General features: G+C 47.6%; 1 protein-coding gene across 7 annotated transcripts in view; it reads right to left on the reverse strand.

Annotated features, from left to right (window-relative positions):
• ZNF608 (zinc finger protein 608) overlaps positions 1 to 19,948 on the reverse strand; it is a 119,608-nt gene that overhangs the window by 59,749 nt on the left and 39,911 nt on the right. For all 7 annotated transcript variants that reach the window (XM_075541464.1, XM_075541466.1, XM_075541463.1 and 4 more), the window contains one exon: positions 5,153 to 5,408. In XM_075541464.1, the coding sequence (XP_075397579.1) occupies positions 5,153 to 5,408 (256 nt within the window). The remainder of the gene's footprint in view (positions 1 to 5,152; positions 5,409 to 19,948) is intronic.

Below are 19,948 nucleotides of genomic sequence, written 5' to 3' on the forward strand. Positions count from 1 at the left end.
AAAGGCACAGCCAGGGTTAAGAACCACTGTCTTGGCATTTAAATCTGATCTAAATGACATCGTCATTAGCAAATTCCACTTGTCTTTCTCCAGTTTGCTTTAGTAGCTTTGGAGCACTGGGGGGACGGAGAATGGCTGAGCTGTGATTCACGAAGGTGGTAATCCTACTGAATGAGGGACACAGCTAAACCCAGAATGCTCTCCTTCTAGGGAGAGGCAACACACACACACGCACATGGTTCAATGTAAACCAAACTGAATATCCATCCACACCAAAGCTAAAAGGCCAAGTTCAACACATTTGTGTTTACACATGGCTGTGTACACCACGGCTATTCTTTTTCTTCTTTCTTTCCCCTCCCTCCCCCAAAGGAGAAAAGTTTCAAACAACTACATTTGGGCATATGTGTTCCAAATGCGAGGAATGAAGCTAAGGAAATTCTTTCCCAACATCTGTAAGTAATTGTGTCCATCACTGCTCCTAAGCATCGGCAGTCCCCGGGTTACGAATGAGGTGGTTTCCAAGAGTGTCTTTGTGAATGAGCCGGAACAGGTGCATTCGGTTCTTGCTTAAGCCTTTCAGTGAGGACAAGAAGAGGCTCAAAGCCTGACCAATGATCGAAAAGCTGCATATGTAGCAGGTGAAGGTGACCGGTGATGAGGAATTCATCAGGAGAGGCTGGTTCAATCAAGCCTTTCAAACTGAGGGCAAATTTACATAACATGAAAGCACGGGTGGGAGCTGGAGGTGGGATGTTCCGACATCTGTAACCGTTCGTATCCCAGGACCTGTCCGTGTTCACCTCAAGGCGGGGAGATGAGAGTGGACTCATCAAGCAGCAAATGTAGTAATAGTTTTTCTCTTTTACTAAGCATGAACTGGAACCCACTGATGTTTTCCAGAGGGAGTTTCACTCAGAACACTTTATTTCTCAGCTTGGCTTGGTTCTCAGGCAACCAGGACTTTGTGTACTAGTGCTAAGACACCAAGGGGAATGGAGGTGAGACTAAGAGGGCCATTCTCTGATGAGAAATCCAAGTTCAAGAAACCACTATGGGCTAGTCTTGCAGGGAGGATCACCGTGCTATAAGGGGTAAATGCTATTACACGTACAGTCGTGCAGTAACAGAAACAGTCATCTGCATGTAAATGCAGAAAGACATGCAAGCTGAACAGGTCGGGGAAGGAACGTGGCACCACTCCCACAAATACATGTTTGACAGACAATATTCCTACATATGCTGCAAATACACCCCCATGAATATAGTGGAGCACACAAGAGGCAAAGTTATGAAAACATCGTAGCCATAAGCAAAACCTTATGAGAGTGAGTCACTGGGCCTGGGGGCTCAAGACCACAATGGCAAAATCAACTGGCACCGAGCAGCCGTCAAAGAAAACGCACCCCTTTCGACTGCGGGGAGCAGTGACGAGCGTCCTACGAGCTTGTGAGATGCAGCAATTGGTGTCTCTCCAGTACAAGGAGAGGAAGAAAATCAAAGATAACGGCAGTAATCAGTCCACAGGGCTAAAGGGCCTCATAACTCTCAGCCTTCGCGAAACTGAGACCAGAAGAACTAGACGTGGCCCAGCTGCTTCCAAGCTCTCTGAAAGAAATCACATTGTGATCCCATGGGAGACAGAATGTAGGACAAACCCCCAAATCATATGAAAGACCAGGCTTACTGGTCAGGTAGAAACCGATGAGACCTTGGAGAATGTGGTCCTTAGTCACTTCGAGCCTGGAACTCAAGTTAGTCCTATGGTTCAAGTATCAAACAGCAGGCAAGTCTTAAAAAGTGAACCATCACACCAGGGAGGTCGGCAGGCCTACAACAAGCAGCCGCATGAGATCAGAAGCGCGACAAAGTTCCAGCGGCAGGAAGGGATAGGAAAGAAGGACCGGTGGGACCTGGGGGATACAGGGAGGAAGCAGAAGCAGTGCCAGGGCACTGTGGGCCTTGCAAACAATACCAGGAAGCAAAAAGTGCCCACATCAGTGAATGGAAAATGGATCCGCTCTTTAAGCCTTCACCCAATAGCATGTTGAAAGGAAGAGGGGAAAAAGGCGTCAAGGACGGCGTGGGGAGGTGGAAGCAAGAGCTGCTTTCCAAGGTAGTCTGTTTTGTTATTTTTGTTCAATAACATTTTGTATATTTTGTAGCCTTTTAAAAAAATATCCAGGCTGGCCATTCTGTACCGCCAAGCAAGGAAATCAAAACAATGGTCAATAGTCTCCCAAAGGCAGCAGGTATGTGTGTTGAAGATGGCTAAGATGGTGAAAACAAAAAGCCACCAAAAACCACATACACAGCCTTCACATTCACAAGGGTCCCTAACACCATGGCTTTGTGGGAGGAAAGAGAAAAGAAACACTCAAGCCAGTGCCTGTTATATAATGCCTTCAAAATGCAAATACCAGGCAAGAGATTTTATTCAGCTTCGCAGAACAAACATTAGCCAAAGGCAACGGGCAGCTTTATACGTGCTCAACATGAAGCTCTTTGTTAAAACTTCATACTACACAGCCATTGAGGCTTATTGTTCCCCAGACCCATCTCTTGCAGGTCTGCCAAACAACTGGCTCCAAATGTGTTTGCTCTGTTTCTCGCCTTTGTTGCTCACAAAAGGAAAAAATTAATGGTCAAGTGGGTTTGATTTTTAAATTGGTACAAAAGCTCAACAACCACTGTACTGAAGCGGGGAAATGCAAATGGAGCACTCCCGAAAGTGGTTGCATATTAAGCACACATCTTCTGACCCGGGCCTTTACTGAGACCAGTTCTTAGACCTTCTGGAGGTCAGGAGTTTAGTTTATTCAGCAAGAATAACTATTAACAGCCCCAGCTCCTTCTTGTCACCACAGTAAACATCTGCACATTCCAACCCTGGAGAAGGCGAGGCAGTAAAAAGGTTGGCGCAGCCAAGTGGTTCTGCCCCAGAGCCTGGCCACCAAGCATCTCCTGGTAGTGGTCAGCTGCCTGAATTGACAGAACCTCCCCCAGAGATGACAGGTGACCGCGTGCATATAAAAACAGGTACAACAGACTCCGGAGATAGACTTTTTCCGCAAGGAGGGTGGAACCTTTTGTGGTGAGGCTTTAACTATTCCACAGCCTAACAATAAGGAATAGTAATGGCTCAAAGTTGCTTAGGAATTCAGAGAAGATCCATTCCGCATTAACCCATGTATTGCAATAGTTCGGAAACAGACTCCTCTCCCCACACTCTCCACCCCACCACCCCACCACCTTTCATTGGAGGCTAAGGTTGAATGTCAAAAGCAAGCACATTTCTAAGTACAGCGAGCAAAAGCCCAGGCCTTACAGATGTCTCAGAGTCTGTGGCTAATTTTACAACATCTGCCGCCCCGTGAGGTGACCTTGCAGGAACTCAGCCCTAGCCCACGCTTGAAGAAATAAAACTGGGACAAGGACTAACCGGACGAGTGCTGAGACATGGCTAAGCAAAAGGAGGGCAGCGCTTCGCTCTCCGGAGTCAATTATCCACATCCTAGAAAAATCTCACCTTGCAGTTGATTAAAAATTAACCCTATTCCTCCCCAATCCTTTCCTTTTTGTGCAAACGTGTATGCCGACTAGTGAAGTGGGACTTCATCGATGTCTTAGCACTTTGTCTGCTCTATTCTATTTGAACGTTTCTATCCTCTTCACACCGGACGCCAGCCTGAATTCCCAGCCAGCTCTCTGCAAGCCCAGCCCTAAGAGGAGCCATCCACAGAAGCTGTTCCACGCGGGGCCCTGGCCCTGGACGGTGTCTGAACAGGCAAGCCCTGGGAAGAGTGAAATACCAGTTCTTCCTCCCAACGTGGTTTCCTGGTATTATCTCAGTTGGTTTCCCAGAATGTCTGAGAGACCCAAATTAAAAGTGTCAAGAGGAGAAGAGGGAGGGGCCAAATACCAAAGCATTTTCAAGCCGAACGCTAATGTAACTATACTTCCTATAAGCAAGCAAGAGGCTCTCTGCCGACTGCTCTCGTTTCCTTCCCCTGGCTCCTTCCTCTAGGACACAGTCCTGATTGTCCTTTACAAAGGCAACTAGGAACTCTGTCCTACAAACGTGTGTGTTTCTGATGGAAACAGGTGCAATGTGAAGGTCTGTCTAGGCATTTTTGGTTTTCCGGTTTTGAAACAGCATGAGCTGTTTTCTGCCCTCTAACAACGAAGAGTCCCACCTGTCACCTACTTTTCCCTCTTCGTTGTCTAGTCTCTCCTATCAGGCCTCAATTTCTCACAGCCTTTAACTGGTTTTCTCCACTACCACATTCCCTCCAAATGCCCTCAAGACATTTGGCCGAATTCATCCACCGCGCCTTTTCCCAGTGTATTTATCTCGCGCTTTTTGTTCTCGGTCCTCAACGTTCTCATTCTCTGTGCACAGAGGAGCCGAAACATTGACTTCAAGGCTCAGACACTTCCTTGTCACTCTCATCCTGACGAAGACGTCAGGATTGTCATCTCCCTCATCCTGGGGCCAACCTAGCATGGAGTGGGGCAGGGTGGGGGGCGGTCCTCCATAGTCTCATTTTACTCTGGGCCCCTGCTATACCTTGGTGTTCCCTCTTCCTTATTTTCCTCTCCCCCTTGGTCCCCTAAGTGAAACATGGGGTTCCCTCCTTGGTCTTTAGTTGCCAATGACTCGGGGTCTGTGGGGAAGCCCAACCCTGGCCACGAAGCCTTGATGATCCCATGCTATGAGGCCTGACCAACCACGATTTGGGTCTACCATCAGCATGGCGTGTGCTTTGATATACTGCCAACAGCAGGGATACTAAATGGATCCTGCCCCATAGCTCTTGCACCTTGCTTCCCACGTGACTACTGGCTCGTACGTTGCCAGGCGGCAGACGGAGGTACAGGACAGGGGAGGTGTTGTGTCGCCACTACGTCTCTGCTGCTCATCATCCTTCATCTCAGCACGTAAAGCAGGGAACCACTCGAGAGACCCCCGACTCAGCCTGAATCTAAAAGCATCTACGAACGAGGATGCAAACACCATTCTTATGGCAACAAATGTCCACTTTTCTCTTCTCTCTGAGTACCACGCCACCACTCCCCATCAGAGGTATGCACAAACACATTCAGGGTGAAGAGGGTATGAGGAAATATATAAAAAATAAATGGTATTTACCTTCTTCTGTTTCATGCCACACGATCCCTTCCAAATTCACACTGGTCCCAGGTTCACAGGGCCCAAGACACTCTGGCTCTGTCACTACTCCAACTTCACACGTATTGACACCCACAGAACGCGTCCGAACCAAAAGCTGTTCAACCGGTGCTGCAATATTGGATGAAGATGGGGGAAAGTAGGAGGGTAGAATCTGAGGCGTGAGACTGCTGGAAATCGGTGGTGGCGGTGCTGGCACTGTAAACAGGGGGTCAACCTGAAAAACAGACAGGCTTACTGCAGTGGCGCTGCATTCTGCGGCTGCTTCTCAACGTCATCAGTTCACATCACTTCCAGAATACATCACCATTCCAAATTCCACTCGCAAGTACCACACATTTTTCAATGGTTGAATGGGGCCAAAATAGAATGGAGAGGAAGAAGGGCACCTTTGTGGTTTGGGGTTTTGCCTGTTTGTTTTCATGCCAAACAAGGTCAACACATTTGAGCTCTGGCTTCCTGGATTACAAGCAGGCCATCAAAGCGGCTGTCTCTTCTACGTTCACCAAGGGCAAACTTTGGTTCATATGGAAACGGGCTTCGTACAACGAAAAGGATTTTCTGCTGGCAGTGATTATCTTTTTAAAAATAAAGAAAAAGGAAAAACCCTCCTAGGGGCCACATGCATCTTGCAAGAGATGGACTAAAATTGCTTCCGAGGAGCTTGTACAACATGATTAATTCAATCACCCCTGAAACATAGGCACTTACTCTGTCGACTAAAGAAAGCCCAGGAAGTGGATTACCCAGACGGAATCACATAAACTGGGATTTCTAACACCTTAAGCATTGACTCCTCATTAGACGCCCTCCTGCAAGGTATACACAGGATTTCTGTCAGAGGGGACAGGTGTGTGCCCAACACTAACAATAATGCAAAGGGTCCGGTACATTTAGTTTTTTAAGATCGCCGATGAATCCAATCCAGGTAACTGCAAGGACAGCCAAATACAAAACCCTGAGGTGCATCATCTCTCCTGCAAGCCGAAAACAGCAGCAAGGGGATCCTTTTTATACCTCCAACTTGGTAGGAGTCTGGCCATCATGGATTCTCAGGCTACACAGGCACTGAATACCCAGATCACCTACCCACCCATCCATTCCCTCGTCCTGCCTCAGGGACTGCTAGTAACTGCTGCAGGACACTTTTGACCCTTCTGAGCGTTTATCAAGGTGGAAAAGCCCGATCAATGCAAAGCACAGCTGGATGAGGGCGCCGGATGACCTCTGCCTCCATAGTGCATATGGACATGCCTGGCATCGCCCTGCATGTTTTACCTGCTGGACTATCGAATTCGATGCCTACGAAGGCATGCAGGTCATTCGGTAAGATACCTTCTCTTGTTAGCCTTCATGACAGATCGACAAACACTTGGCTACAGTCATCATATTAAATAGTCTTAGTTGCTGTTTTGTGTTTCCTCTTTTTCTCTTGAATGCATTTCAAGAGAAATCATAAGGGGAAGTGTGCTCCTAGTTAAACAGCTGAAGCAGTCATCTGTGACGGCACCTCGTTCATATGACTGTAGAAACTATTTCTACAGTTTGCATTTCACCGAAATGATCAACCTGCGCTCGCTTGCCTGAGTGCTCCAGGATGCGGCAACAGCCCTTCACCCATCTGCATGTTAAAAAAAACCAAAAGAGCTTAATTTCCTGCTCTTGGAGCTGCCGTACAACTCCTCTGGCTCCCCGCTTTTTCTTGTTCTGCATCCTTGATCACAGAGCTCAAGAAAGAAAAGCTTTTAACAGCCCCCAAACCCATATATGGAGATGTAGGCATTCTTGTACCTGCAGCTTAGTGTGGATCAAAGTTTACATGGAGAGTTACTATTTCAAAATGGAGCTGACAAGAGGACAAAACGGTCCTGGGGGAGTAAATGTAAGGGAGGGTAATTCCAGTGCTACTTCCTGGTCTTTATCACAATTAAACGATTGTGTGAGATTAGAATCTTCCCCGAATAAAAAAAAATATGAACAAGGAAAATTATAAACCAGCTAGTGCACTCTGGGGATGGAGGGGGGAGGGGGGCCCCCTGCCTGTCTGCTTAGCTCCCTATAGCTAGCTTTTCTAGCTATAGACTCGGTTGTAAATTAACCACAATTTGATGTTGCTCATGTAAACTGAACAGGCAAACAGAGCTGTACTCGGAAAATATTCTTTATGTAGCAAAATCAGCAAGAGATATCACTACCAAGAGAACAAATATAATTTAAACTCTATAAACCAGGCCCAGGAATAGAAAAGAATAAAAAAGATGAAGAGGATTTGCATCAATTCTGCAACGAAGACACAGCAAGGCAAGGTAAGCCCCAAAGGCAGGGCGGGTAACAGGAGGCTTTCAGGACTGCAAAAACTTCCCCAGTTAGCTTGTAACCTAGGGAGGGCCAGCCAATGTCTACAAAGTCCATTTTCTTCCACTGGAAATGGATTCTTTGGTCTTATAAAACTGATGGCAAGCCCTATCCTTAATAGGCTTTCTGCACTAAATCCCTATCTTAATAGATAACGTCATCAATACACTTGCATGTATGAGGGTAAGTCCAAAACCAGTACAACAAAATCACAGAAACCCATGTTAAACAAAGCACCAACGCGGGAAGCGATTGCTTCTTGGCAGGTTTACACATTTCTACCCAGGTCTACCCAGGTTTACACATTTCTAAGAAAAACGGTGTTTCCATTTCTCCAACACCTTCCCTGGGTCATTCTGCACACTGAAATCTACACTGCAGCACAAGGGCAGTCTGGACGTCCTCAAGGGACTCACCTCATGGGCGCTGGAAAGGTTCTTTGAGTTTGGGAAACAGAAAGAAGTCTTAAACGGCAAGATCAGGGCTACAGGGTGGACGGGCTTTACTATCCCGGAGAAATTCCCATAGGCCGATTCCTGCTACCCTCCCAAGAATGAACAAGGACATTGTTAGGGTGGAAGGAGAGTCCTTGGGGCAGTTGTCCTGACCCTTTTTCCCACCACTGTGCCCTCTCATTTTCTCACACTGTCTTCCCGATAAGCTCCATGATGGCTTTGTGTCCCTCAAGGATATCTATCAAGATGTATGCCTTTGAGCTGACCTTTCTCTTTGCCTTGAATTTGGCCCAGCAGGATCCCCTATCATCCTTTTCTTTGAAGACTAAGCGACTAACAAGACGAAGGTAAACATTTTGCTTAAGAGTACTTGACTTGTCGTGTGTGTGTGTGTGTGTGTGTGTGTGTGTGTGTGTGTGTATATACCATATTAAATGAAGGGGGAAGTGCAGAGTGGAGACCCAAGGCCCAAGTGTCGGCCAATGGAGATCCCCTCATAGAGGGGTTTAGGAGAGGAGATGGGTTAATTAGGGTGTGAGGTAGTACCGATGAAGAACACAGCGTTCCCCCAGATCCTGGATGCTTCTTTCCCCCCAACTACCATGATCCGAATTCTGCCTTGCTGGGCTGGATAGGACAGAGGCTGTACACTGGTACATATGAGGGCTGGAGGTACAGGGAGTCCAGGGTGGATGATACCTTCAGGACCAAGGGTGTGAAGGGCGATGCTGGGAGAGTAGAGGGTGAGTGGGTTGGAAAGGGGGAACTGATTGCAAGGATCCACATGTGACCTCTTCCCTGGGAGAGGGACAGCAGAGAAGGGGGAAAGGGGGACTCCGGATAGGGCAAGATATGACAAAATAACGATGTATAGATTACCACGGGCACATGAGGGGGGGGAAAGGGGAGGGAGGGGGAAAAAAAGAGGACCTGATGCAAGGGGCTTAAGTGGAGCGCAAATGCCTTGAGAATGATTGGAGCAGGGAATGTATGGATGTGCTTTATACAATTGATGTATGTATATGTGTGGATTGTGATGGGAGTTGTATGAGTCCCTAATAAAATGTAAAAAAAAGAGGAGAAAAAAATGATTAGGGCAAAGACTGTACAGATGTGCTTTATACAATTGATGTATGTATATGTGTGAACTGTGATAAGAATTGTATGAGCCCCAATAAATTGTTAAAAAAAAAAAAAGTACTTGACTTGTCTGTAACCAAGCACTGGTCACATGGACACGTTTAAATAGGTTTTACTTCAAGGAAATGTGTGCATATATGAACTGGAATGCCGGTGTTGATACTTTTTGACTTACCCACGTAGCTACACACACACTCATGTTTCTTCTGTTGGGCACTGGGTCTTGATGGCTTGAGGAGGGGCATGGTACCCATGGCTTATAGATATGTTAGCTGAATTTATTTCTATGACCACAATCCAAATACAATAACGATATTTACTTATGATATTTATTGGATCTTAAGTGGGAACTTGGGAGCTGTGTTCTCACAAATTTTAAAATGGGAAGGCTAGTTTCAGAAAGTATGACTAAAAAACCCAACAACAATGATCAACTTCGCTGCACAAACCCGCACTGAGAAAACAGACAAAGGCTCTGAAACTCAACAGGTTTATATTGGTTTTCCAAGTTCAACAATTTGACTTACACGAATGATTTTCTCTCTTAGCCTTTCCATTGCCCTAGCTTCCCTCATAGGAACTCGGCCTTGCCATTCCTCCTGACACCTGGATCAGCACTACCAACTGCCTCTGCGACTCAGCAGAGTATAGGGGAGCCCTCCCTTGCAAAGGGGTTTCAGGATTTAGGGGAGGAGCTCAAATCCCACCTACCCATTGTCTCCTGCATCCCCTTCTTCCAGCGTCAGAAGAGGAAAGGGGTGGGGGTGTCTTTTTACAACACAGAAATGATTTGGACCATCATCTTTTAAAAATTGACAAAGTATCTAAATTTCCATTATCGCTTGGAGTAAGAAATGCAGGGTGTGTTACACGCTGGGCCCACGCTCCTTGTGGCACTGACTGCCAGCGCTGAGCAGCCGCCGCCCTCCTGCTTCACCCTGGCTAGTAAGTTCAAGCCACCTGCTTTTCCGGGCGACAATTGCAACATGTTTTATCTGGAAGTTCCCCAAGCCTGACCTACTCACGCTAAAGAAAACTGAGGGCTAGTTTTGTGCAAAAAGAACAAGCTGTCCAGTGGCAGCCCAGGTGACCATAAAAGAGTCGCAACCTACAAGCGGACAATGCAGAGGAAGGGAGCCAACACTGAGAGACAGAAAAGGGTGGCCCATTCTTTCTGCCAGGTGATGTCCCAGTGGGAGGTGCTTCTCCCACCCCCCAAAAAAATAATTTTCCAGTGCACGCTGTGGTGTGTAACACAAACCAACCACACATACCAAATGCAAGCTTTTCGGGGGCTTTTCAATAGTTCTATTGGCTGAATACAAAAGATAAGCCCTACCATACTCTGATTTCCGGGCCACTGATCTTTATATGCTAAATCATAATTTCTTCAAACAATGGAGCTCATGAAGGCAGAGGTGGGGGGGCTCCCACCAGGACCCACCAGTAGGCAAGTGCATCAGCTCAGAGAGTTATCACACAGGCGTGGGTTCAAATCCTGGCCCTGCCGGCAGGAGACAAGCTACATGGCCTCTCTAAGGTCCACTGTGCCTGCATCTGAGTAAGGGGAATCATCATGATGAGAGGTTGTGAATATCTTTTGGAAACATTTATCTGGGAGTAAAATTACAATGATAATGGCAATTAGGAAAAACCTTCTCAGGAAGACTATTAATAATAAATAATTACCCGCAGAGGGTTGCTAAGAGACAATTCGTGCATAGGAAATGCTCAGCACAATGCTTAGCTCTCCCTAAACACTGACTTGAAAAAAATACAGTCCCCATCTGATATTGTAGCTCCCTAACCCTACACAGTACCTGACAAAGCTCCTTTTGCTGTTTTACCATATTTAGCATAAATCTATAATCCCCTCCAAATGCACGGTTAAGTGCAGTTTAAGGGTGTTAAAAACGTAAGAAAAGGTGCTTAGCCCTTAGAAGCTCAGCCTGGGGGAACACCGCTTCTTTCATTCGCTGACATCCGTCCGGGTCTCACCGCACTGTCCGGCGCTGCGGCACCACCTCGTCCCAAGCATCTTGCGCTGCACCCTCCTTGCAGCGCTCCGCACCCCTACAGGCCCCTCCTCCAGGGCTAACTGCCTTCACACAGCCACCCCTAACCAGGCCAGGCCTCAGTGGGCTTCAGAAACCAGCCGGCCCCCTGCCCACAGAAACACTACAGCCTGAGGACCACAGAGATGACAGCATCCTCCCAACAGCATCCTCCTGGCGGCCGGCCCCAGTGAAAAGAATAAAAGGGTGCGGCCCATCCCTGAAGGCAGAACTGGGAAGGGACTGCTTTTCGACTCCAGAGCCCCAGCTCTCCCACAAACTCCGGCTGGCTCCCTGTGGGTCTCGGTGCCTCCAGCTGTACAATGGAAGCAACACCTGGTAACACGGTGACTAGGTGAGCTCAGGCCACTGGCCTGGGCACGGGGCTTCCCACAGAGTGACAATAAATCATGGCTCCTGCTACTGTCGCTATGATGACCGGTATTAGCAACATACTGGAGACCTAAACTAAAAAGAAAGAGATAGATGGTTTGGTCCTGTATGGATAAAGGCTAGGCTGGGCAACATTCAAATTATGAATGGGGTGTGTGGGGGTGGGGGTCCCAAACCCTAATACCGTTCTAAAGAGGTATTCTCTGTTTGCAATAGGGGCGGGGGCAATCGGCCTATTAATATTACTAAGGAGAATAAAAGAGAACAGAAAACGGACTGGCTTAGCAATGTTCCTTTGTCAGAGCGCTTTCCTATCATGTTGATGGGACACTGACGTGACCTATTAGAGCCCCAACGGGGGAAGCAGGGACGCTGCCATCGCCAGTGGAAAGGGGGAGGGAAGAAGAAAGAAAAGACCCATAAGTCTAACAGCTGGTGGTGGCAGCCTGTCAAACTGAGGAAAGTTAATGTCAAGAACAGACGCGCGGCAGTCTCTCACTGCTATTCTTGCATGATTATTCCCAGGTGTTGGTGCACGCTGAGCAGTAGCCTGGCTATCTATCACAGAACGCCTCAGCGTAAGGCAGCCGGGGAGACGGGGAGCGGGGAGGGAGGGAGGCGGGGAAGAAAAGGTTATTTACACAGATAGCGGCACTTAGTGTGTGTCATCGGAGGGCTGGAGGGAAAAGGGGGTAAACACAATCCGCAGAGACTCTGGCAATATTTTCTGTTCACCTTGTTTCCAGGGCTTCCTGAGTGCTGATTAGCGAGCAAGGCTGCGCAGCTGCAGTGCTGTTTGCGGCAGCTTTTCGTCACCCAAGCGCCCGACTGTGGAGCCCCAGGATGGTTTGCAGTACCAGGAAACGGAAGGCAAATGGGGAAGCCTCACTAGGGCAGGGCTGGTGGGGTACTCCATGGAGACCGCTGCCCCGCCTGGAGCCAACAAAGAACCAGGGGGACGGGGCAAGCCCCATGCTGAAGTCAAGCAAGCTGTCCCCATGAACAGCTTCCGTCACGTCTAAACGCTGACTGGGGAGCGCGCCCCGTGTTTCTTCCATCTGTTGCCGCAAATCTCCACTCTGGTCCTGCTATTAACCCCCTCAATCCTAGGATTCACTCATCACCAACCATCTAAATGGGGATGGTGTTTTATTTTGCTCAGAGTCCATATTTTTACCTTCTGTGACCACGCTGGGGTATGACTCCGTAAGACTCACATTCGCTCTGCATCCTGGTCTTTGTTTTAGGAGATTGCCCACAGTCGCCTCTTTCATTTAAAAAGGCTTAGACACAGACTGCACTCCAGTGTAGGGCACATCACAGCTCTTTAAAGGTGAGCACAGCCCCTGCAAGTCTCTTTGCCTCGTCAACCTTGGCGTTACACGGCTTCATTGGTGAAGCCGGGGGAGCTTAAAAATCGGCTTCCCTGAGCACCCATCTTTTCTCCAAAATTAATTGCCATGGGTGAAATTCCAACTGTGACGGGCAATCCTGAACAACTGTACTCTGGTCATCGCTTTCATGCTCCCTCCTAGATGTGGTTGAGGGTCCCTTTCAGAACTGTGATCTCAATAATACACACACACACACACACACACACACACACACACACACACACACACACATTTCACAGCCTGCTGAGGAACGAGCACAGGCAAGTTCTGACTGAAGGGTCTGCTGCTGAGTATCAGGCACCATACTTATTCCATCTCCGTTCATGCTGAAAGCATCATTTTACCAAGGTAGAAATGGAAGATCTCAGAGAATGGAAACTTCTCCAAGGAGCTGAAATGCAAGGCCAAGTCTAATTGCAAAGCCCAGTCCCGGAAACAAAATAGCAGCAGCAGCAGCAGTCACTACTACTTAGCACAGAGAACGCAAAAGAGCATGTGCGGAGCGCTTTCACTGTTCGTGCGGTCTCTCTCTCACACTCCCCTGCACACTGTTGGGAATAGGACAGCTCAGTTACCCACGAGCAGATACCCATTCCCTTTAAAACCTCCTTTTAAGCAGAAACCAAGGCTCGGTTATTTTGTCTTTGCTGATATTTTAAATCATCCAGCGCTCGTCAGAGCTACCTCTGCCCACTGATTGGGGAGTACAACACCAATCCCACTCTCTCCATCCAGTTATGCAGACGGCGTGCGGCCCTAAATAAAAAACGGCCCAATGCAGCGTGGGAGAACGCAGCCGGGGGATGGTCCAGACACTTGATCCAACGCCAGCACCGACAAGACACCTGCTCTCCCACCCCAGGCTGGGATCCCAGCCCCTGATAAAATCATTACAATCGCAGAATGCCAACCAACCCAGTATCCATGGTCCTATGTGGGGGCAGATGAGGGAGGTGGTCTGGAAGAGACTCCGAGGGCAGGCCCACAGCACACACTTCAGGCAACATTGACTGTTTTTACCCTCGCTCTCCGGCAACACAGAAGGTATTCAGTATGTAAAGAATTAAACCATTCTCCTCAAGAGCCTTGAAAGTGTCTGTTTCGATGCCAACCGAAATCCTCCCCTAGTGGGCCCTCAATTGGGTGCCCTAGCAAACTGACCCTGGCGGAGGTGGAAAGGGGGCACGAGGGCTCTGGCCTTGAGGAGCCTCCTCACCAGACTGCATCATTTGTCACACACTCAGTGGTTTCATCAATGTTGGGGCGGGGGGCGGGGGGGAGCTGACCCGACTGCTGAACCACTAGACACCTGAGCTGTTCTGAGAGGGCCGCTGACAGCCTTCACTGATCAAAAAGCCGGGTGACTTTAAGTAGGAGCAGTAAATGATCGGTGTTTTCCTATCTTGCCCATAAGTGTTCGCTGACTTCCTCTCATGCTGCCTACTCTGCAGGCTCTCAAAACACAGAAGTAAGCCACACAGAAAGGAGCCAACGACAAAGGCATTTTAAAAGCCTGTCTTCTCGGAGTCGTCTTTCGCATGAGTCCCTTTGCTTGGCGCAGAGCTGAATGCCTCAGGAGTTCCAAACAAATCTGTTTCCTATCCTTGAAATCTTTCCCCCAACCACCTCAGGAGAGAGAGACTTCAAAGTTCGTTGTGTACTAAACTCTGGGTTTGTAAGATTCTGATGCTTGAGCCTACTGTTGCTAGGTGAATGATCTAAGAACTACCAGACGTGTGTGTGTGTGTGTGTGTGTGTGTGTCCTTCCTTTGCTAGGGGACCCAACTGAGGGCCCACTAGGGGAGACTTTGGTTTGATATCAAAACTCATCTGTGCTTGTCAGATACTGATCATGAATACATACTGCCTATTTTTGAAAGACCCCTAATTTGTCCTTGTGGGGAAAACGAAAGGCTGAAGACCTCTCAGCCTAACGCTAACAGATGTCAGCAGGGAGAAGAGAGACTACGAGGAAAGCAAGCCGGTCCCGGACCGCCAATGCTCTCAGGAGCCGCTGTCCGTCAGTCACCTTACACCAGAAGCTTCCCTTGCAGTCCTATGAAGGTAGACATCTGAATTATTAACACACTACATGCTGGCTCTCACAAATGAAATAATGAGGAAGTGCCTGGGTCTGAAAGAATGAAAGAGTCACATTGTGTGGCAAGGGTAAAAAAGCTCTCTCCTGAAACCACCAAGCCCCGCAACCACCAACACCCCCGAAACAAAGAAAAAGAAAAACAACTGTCATCAAGTTGATTCTGACTCCTAGGATCTTATATAGGATAGCTGAAATAGCCTCATCTTTCTCTCGCAAGAGCTGCTCATGAGTTTGAACTGCCAACCTTGTGATAGGCAGACCAACGCTTACCCAAGAGCTCCTAAACTCCCAGAAGCATGCAGTTCTTATTCCCCGCCCGGGTTCCATCGCAGACCCACTCCCCGCTCTCCTCCCTCTCTGCAAAACCTAAATCGTTTTCATAAAAAGCCATCATAGATCTGAGACTTTACCATGGCCCTCTTGTCCCTAATCCCTTCCAAATACCTATTCAAAGTATTGACCAATTTCAGGAAATTGGTTGCTGGCATTTTAATTTCGTATTGAATCACCGCATGGCTCAGTAAAACACTGTATCACAGATGTGAAATAGCATGTTAAAGGAAATTGTATAGTTCCTAGCATCAAATATACATATGTATGTATATGTATATGTGCTTTAAAGGGCTCACGTTTCACTATTACAGCCCCACTGAAAGGTAGGGAGAGTTTCTTTGTTCATCTAATTGATAAAAACCAAAGTCTTAACAGTTATCTCTAGGGCTGGAAGAAAGAGTAAAAGAACATAGACTGGCTGCTATGTCCGCTCCCAAGTTCTACGCCTTAATTCAGACTTGTAAAAGTCCCCTCAAGCAGAGTCACACACAAAAGAGCTATCAGCAGGTACACAATTCTGTATGCCCAACTGTGAACAGAGCAGACTTCAAAGCCATTGAAGGGGTCACCCTCCAGAGAGAACCTGCCGCCTACCAGTTTCCTGTGCCTCCTTCCAGAAACTTTATCCATGTAAGAACATACAGAGAAAGGGAGTATGTCTCATTTTAAATCCTTCTATGCTGCTTTAGGTTTTAACAAGACCAGGTCTATTTGGGGGCAGGGGGTTGGGGTAGAAAATGACTATAAATAGATGCTAAGCCAGTGATTCTCAACCTGTGAGTCACGACCCCCTTTCACTAGGGTCGCCCGATTCATAACAGTAGCAAAATGACAGTGATGAAGTAGCAACAAAAATAATTGTATGGTTGGGGGTTAGCACAACATGAGCAACTGTATGAAAGGGTCGCAGGATTATGAAGGTTGAGACCCACTGTGCTAAGCCAACCCACTTTAGCATGGAAGTAAACCAAATGGTTAGAGAGAGGAGAATAGGCACATGGTTGATAAGTATTCCAACCCCTCAACAAGGATGGATAGAAGGGCCTAGTTTGTGTGGCAGGGGAACATGAATTAATCCCAAACCCTCCTGCCACTCCCCACCCCCACCCCCCCCCCACCACCATGACCATAAGGCTTGCTGCTAAAGCCACCTCACTGTTGAGGAAGTCATTCTCTCGGCAGGAATGTCCACCAGGTGCCTATTATGTGCCTCTAGTTATGCCGCTAAGGGAGCCTGGATGCTGGCAGAGGAGACCAACGGTTGCTGAAGCGTAGGGAACCTGTGGCCTGGGCTGGATAGAGTCAGTTAGACCCAGAGCATGATGGGAGTGTAGGGGGTGGGGCAGGCCATATTCAGAAAGGGATGGAAGTCGCAGGCAGAGCTGAGTGGTTCTGGATGTCATAACTTTGTTAAGAGCTCAAAAGTTTGGGGGTCAGGGAGAAATGTGGCTGAAGAAAGAGTTCAGTCTTGGATGAAGAATTGGAGGCCTTATCATCACGGTGGAAGGGAGCACTGAGGAATTTTATGTAGGGGACTGGCTCGGATTCTCATGTGGTAAAAAGAACACCGGGAGTCGTGGCGAGAATTGACTGGGGTGGGGGTGGGGTAATAGCAAAGACCGGAGGCAGCAGTCAGGAAGCCATTACAGAGCTCTAAGGCAGCAGAAAAAGAGGCAGGCCTTCCCAGCAACAGATGGACACAGGGGCTGCAAGAATGGGCTCAGGCGCAGGATGGACACAGGGGCTGCAAGAATGGGCTCAGGCGCAGGATGGACACAGGGGCTGCCAGAATGGGCTCAGGCGCAGGATGGACACAGGGGCTGCAAGAATGGGCTCAGGTGCAGGATGGACACAGGGGCTGCAAGAATGGGTTCAGGCGCAGGATGGACACAGGGGCTGCAAGAATGGGTTCAGGCGCAGGATGGACACAGGGGCTGCAAGAATGGGCTCAGGAGCACATGTGAGGATGCGCAGGATGTGGGTGCTTCTTGCTGTCGTGCATAAGGTTGCTCTAAGTGGGGACCCACTCACTCACTGGCTCCTAAACAACCAGGGAGCGAGAACAGCCTGGGGGGTGGGGAGGAGAGACTGGGGTGGGAGAAGAGAAATGCAAAGATGAGTCTGGGGGTTCTATATCAGTTGGTGACGTTGTCACCTTGATTTTGCATCTTGGCCCGCAAGTTCTAAAATAGTCACCATGGGCTTTACAGAACACTTTACAGAAAAAAAGTTTGCCAACCCTTGGCTGTGGTTCATGGAAAAGGCCTGCCTCTTTAATGGCATGCATAGGCTTTGCTTTGGGCTTTAATGTACAGGGGGTACCCCAAAAAACCAGAATTGCACTGGACGGAGCAGAGCTTTTGCACTATGCAGTTTTCCTGCCAGGTGAACAACTTGCTCGGAGTGAGTGCACCCAGTGGAGTCACCTGGGAAGGTTTTCTCTGGTCACAGTGAATTTTTTTCATACAAGCAGTTTCACTCGAACTTCATTTTGGTGATGGCCAATTTAAGAGAACAGGTGAGGCTGTGAAATTTTGTTTCACAGAAACTGTTGTAATGCTGAACACAGCTTACAAGGCAGCACTAATGGGAAAAACTCACGTGTATGAGTGGTTTTCTCATTTCAAAAAAGGTGAAATGTCGATTGATGATAAACCTCGTTCTGGACATCCATCAACTTTCTGAATGGACGAAAATGTCAACTAGTAGTATATTTGGAGTTCATGCCAACAGGTCAGACTGTTAATCAAGCTTTCTCTTCAGAGGTTCTGAAAAGATTGCATAATAGTGCGTGACCCAAAAAAAGACCTGATTTGTGGCAGATGGGGGACTGACTGGTTTGACCACCATGACAATGTACCTGCTCACACAGGCATCTCATTGTGCCAGTTTTTGGCAAAAAACAGCATGCCTCTCTTGCCCCCACGCACCTTACTCACCTGATCTCATTCTATGTGACTTCTTTTTGTTTCACGAATGAAGAGGGACATGAAAGGACAGCAATTTGATGATGTAGAAGAGGTGAGGAAAAATGAGAGGCACTGTCAGTCATCTAAACAGATGAGTTTGAAAAAATGTTTCCAAGAATGGAATCGCAGATTTCACAAATGTATTAAGTGTAATGGAGAGTACGTTGTAAAAAAAATAATAATTCCAGGTTTGGGGGCCTACCTGCCCCCTCATAGGTTTTGTTAGTGGGAAGGAATGGGACAAGAGCATGTTGGAAGAGCAGGAAGGAAGGGAAACAGGGGGACAGAGAAGTGTTCAGAAAAAGAAGCACAAATACAGACCCAGTTGTAAGTAAGGGGCAAAGAGAAACAAATTCATATACCCACTACTCCTGGTTCTCCTCCTACTAAAACCCAGACAGAAGTCATGACCAGAAAAAGACTTGAGAATCCATATAGCACTTGCTGATTTTGGTGGGGGGGGGCATAATTTAAAGCACTCAGTAACTATTTACTGACCATCTTTCCATTATGCCAACTATTATTGTTCTAGACACTAATAATGTAGACAGATAAGATCCCTGACTTCACAGTGCTTCCAAGTTCGTCTGTATATCCATATGCAGGCATATATGCATTGTGTTTGATATGTACACACACAATTCAATAGATGGAGGCTGTATGGCACTGTAGATTAGGCATTAGGCTGCCAACCACAAGGTCGGTGATTCAAACCCACCAACTGCTTTAGAGAGAAAGACGAGGCCAGTCTGCTTCTGTAAAGTCACCTATAGAGCTGGACTGTGAATTAGAATGGACTTAAGTCCATCGATTCAATGGCAATGGGGTGTTTTTATCATCAAGTTATACTCTACTACTGCTTCAAGAAGTAGTGGGTGATGCATTGGGTTCCTAACTGCAAATTCAGTAGTTCGAAACCACCAGATGCTCTGAGGGGAAAAGAGGAGGTTGTGTATACCTGTAAAAAAAAAAAAAACTTACAGTCTCAGAAACCCACAAGGGGCAGTTCTACTCTGTCCTACAGGATTGCTATGAGTTGGAATCAACTCAATGACACTGGGTTTGTGTTTGTACTATTGTTGTTTTATTCCCAAAGGAGTAGAAATTGGCATCTCCTGTAATTGCAATGTGCTTCTGGTGGCCTTTGGATTCTTGAAAGCAAAATATTTTATCTTAATTCTAACAAGTGAATGAATCAAATGAAACAATCACTGTTGCTAAATACATCTTGTTGTAGATCAGAAATGAAGTGGGTAATCCCGAAGTCCAGTTTTCTTCATCCAGAAGAGTCCAGTCATGGATGGGATGGCTGAATCCACCTGTCTAAAGCCACTTCCCTCTCGGAGAAGAGTGGCAGACAGGCCAATGTCCCAGGCCCAGTGTCCTAGTTCTACTGCTGCACTGAGGAGGACCGTGTAAAGGCACCATCCGTGTGTTTGACTCTCACAGTGAACCCTGTCTGCCAGGATCTTGGACAAGTCACTTTACTTTCCTAAGCCTATGTTGTTTCACCTACAAAGTGGGGAACTGAGGATCCACATGTGACCTCTTCCCTGGGAGAGG

This window comes from Tenrec ecaudatus, chromosome 2 (assembly GCF_050624435.1).
Source record: "Tenrec ecaudatus isolate mTenEca1 chromosome 2, mTenEca1.hap1, whole genome shotgun sequence".
In the NCBI taxonomy this organism is placed as follows: domain Eukaryota; kingdom Metazoa; phylum Chordata; class Mammalia; order Afrosoricida; family Tenrecidae; genus Tenrec; species Tenrec ecaudatus.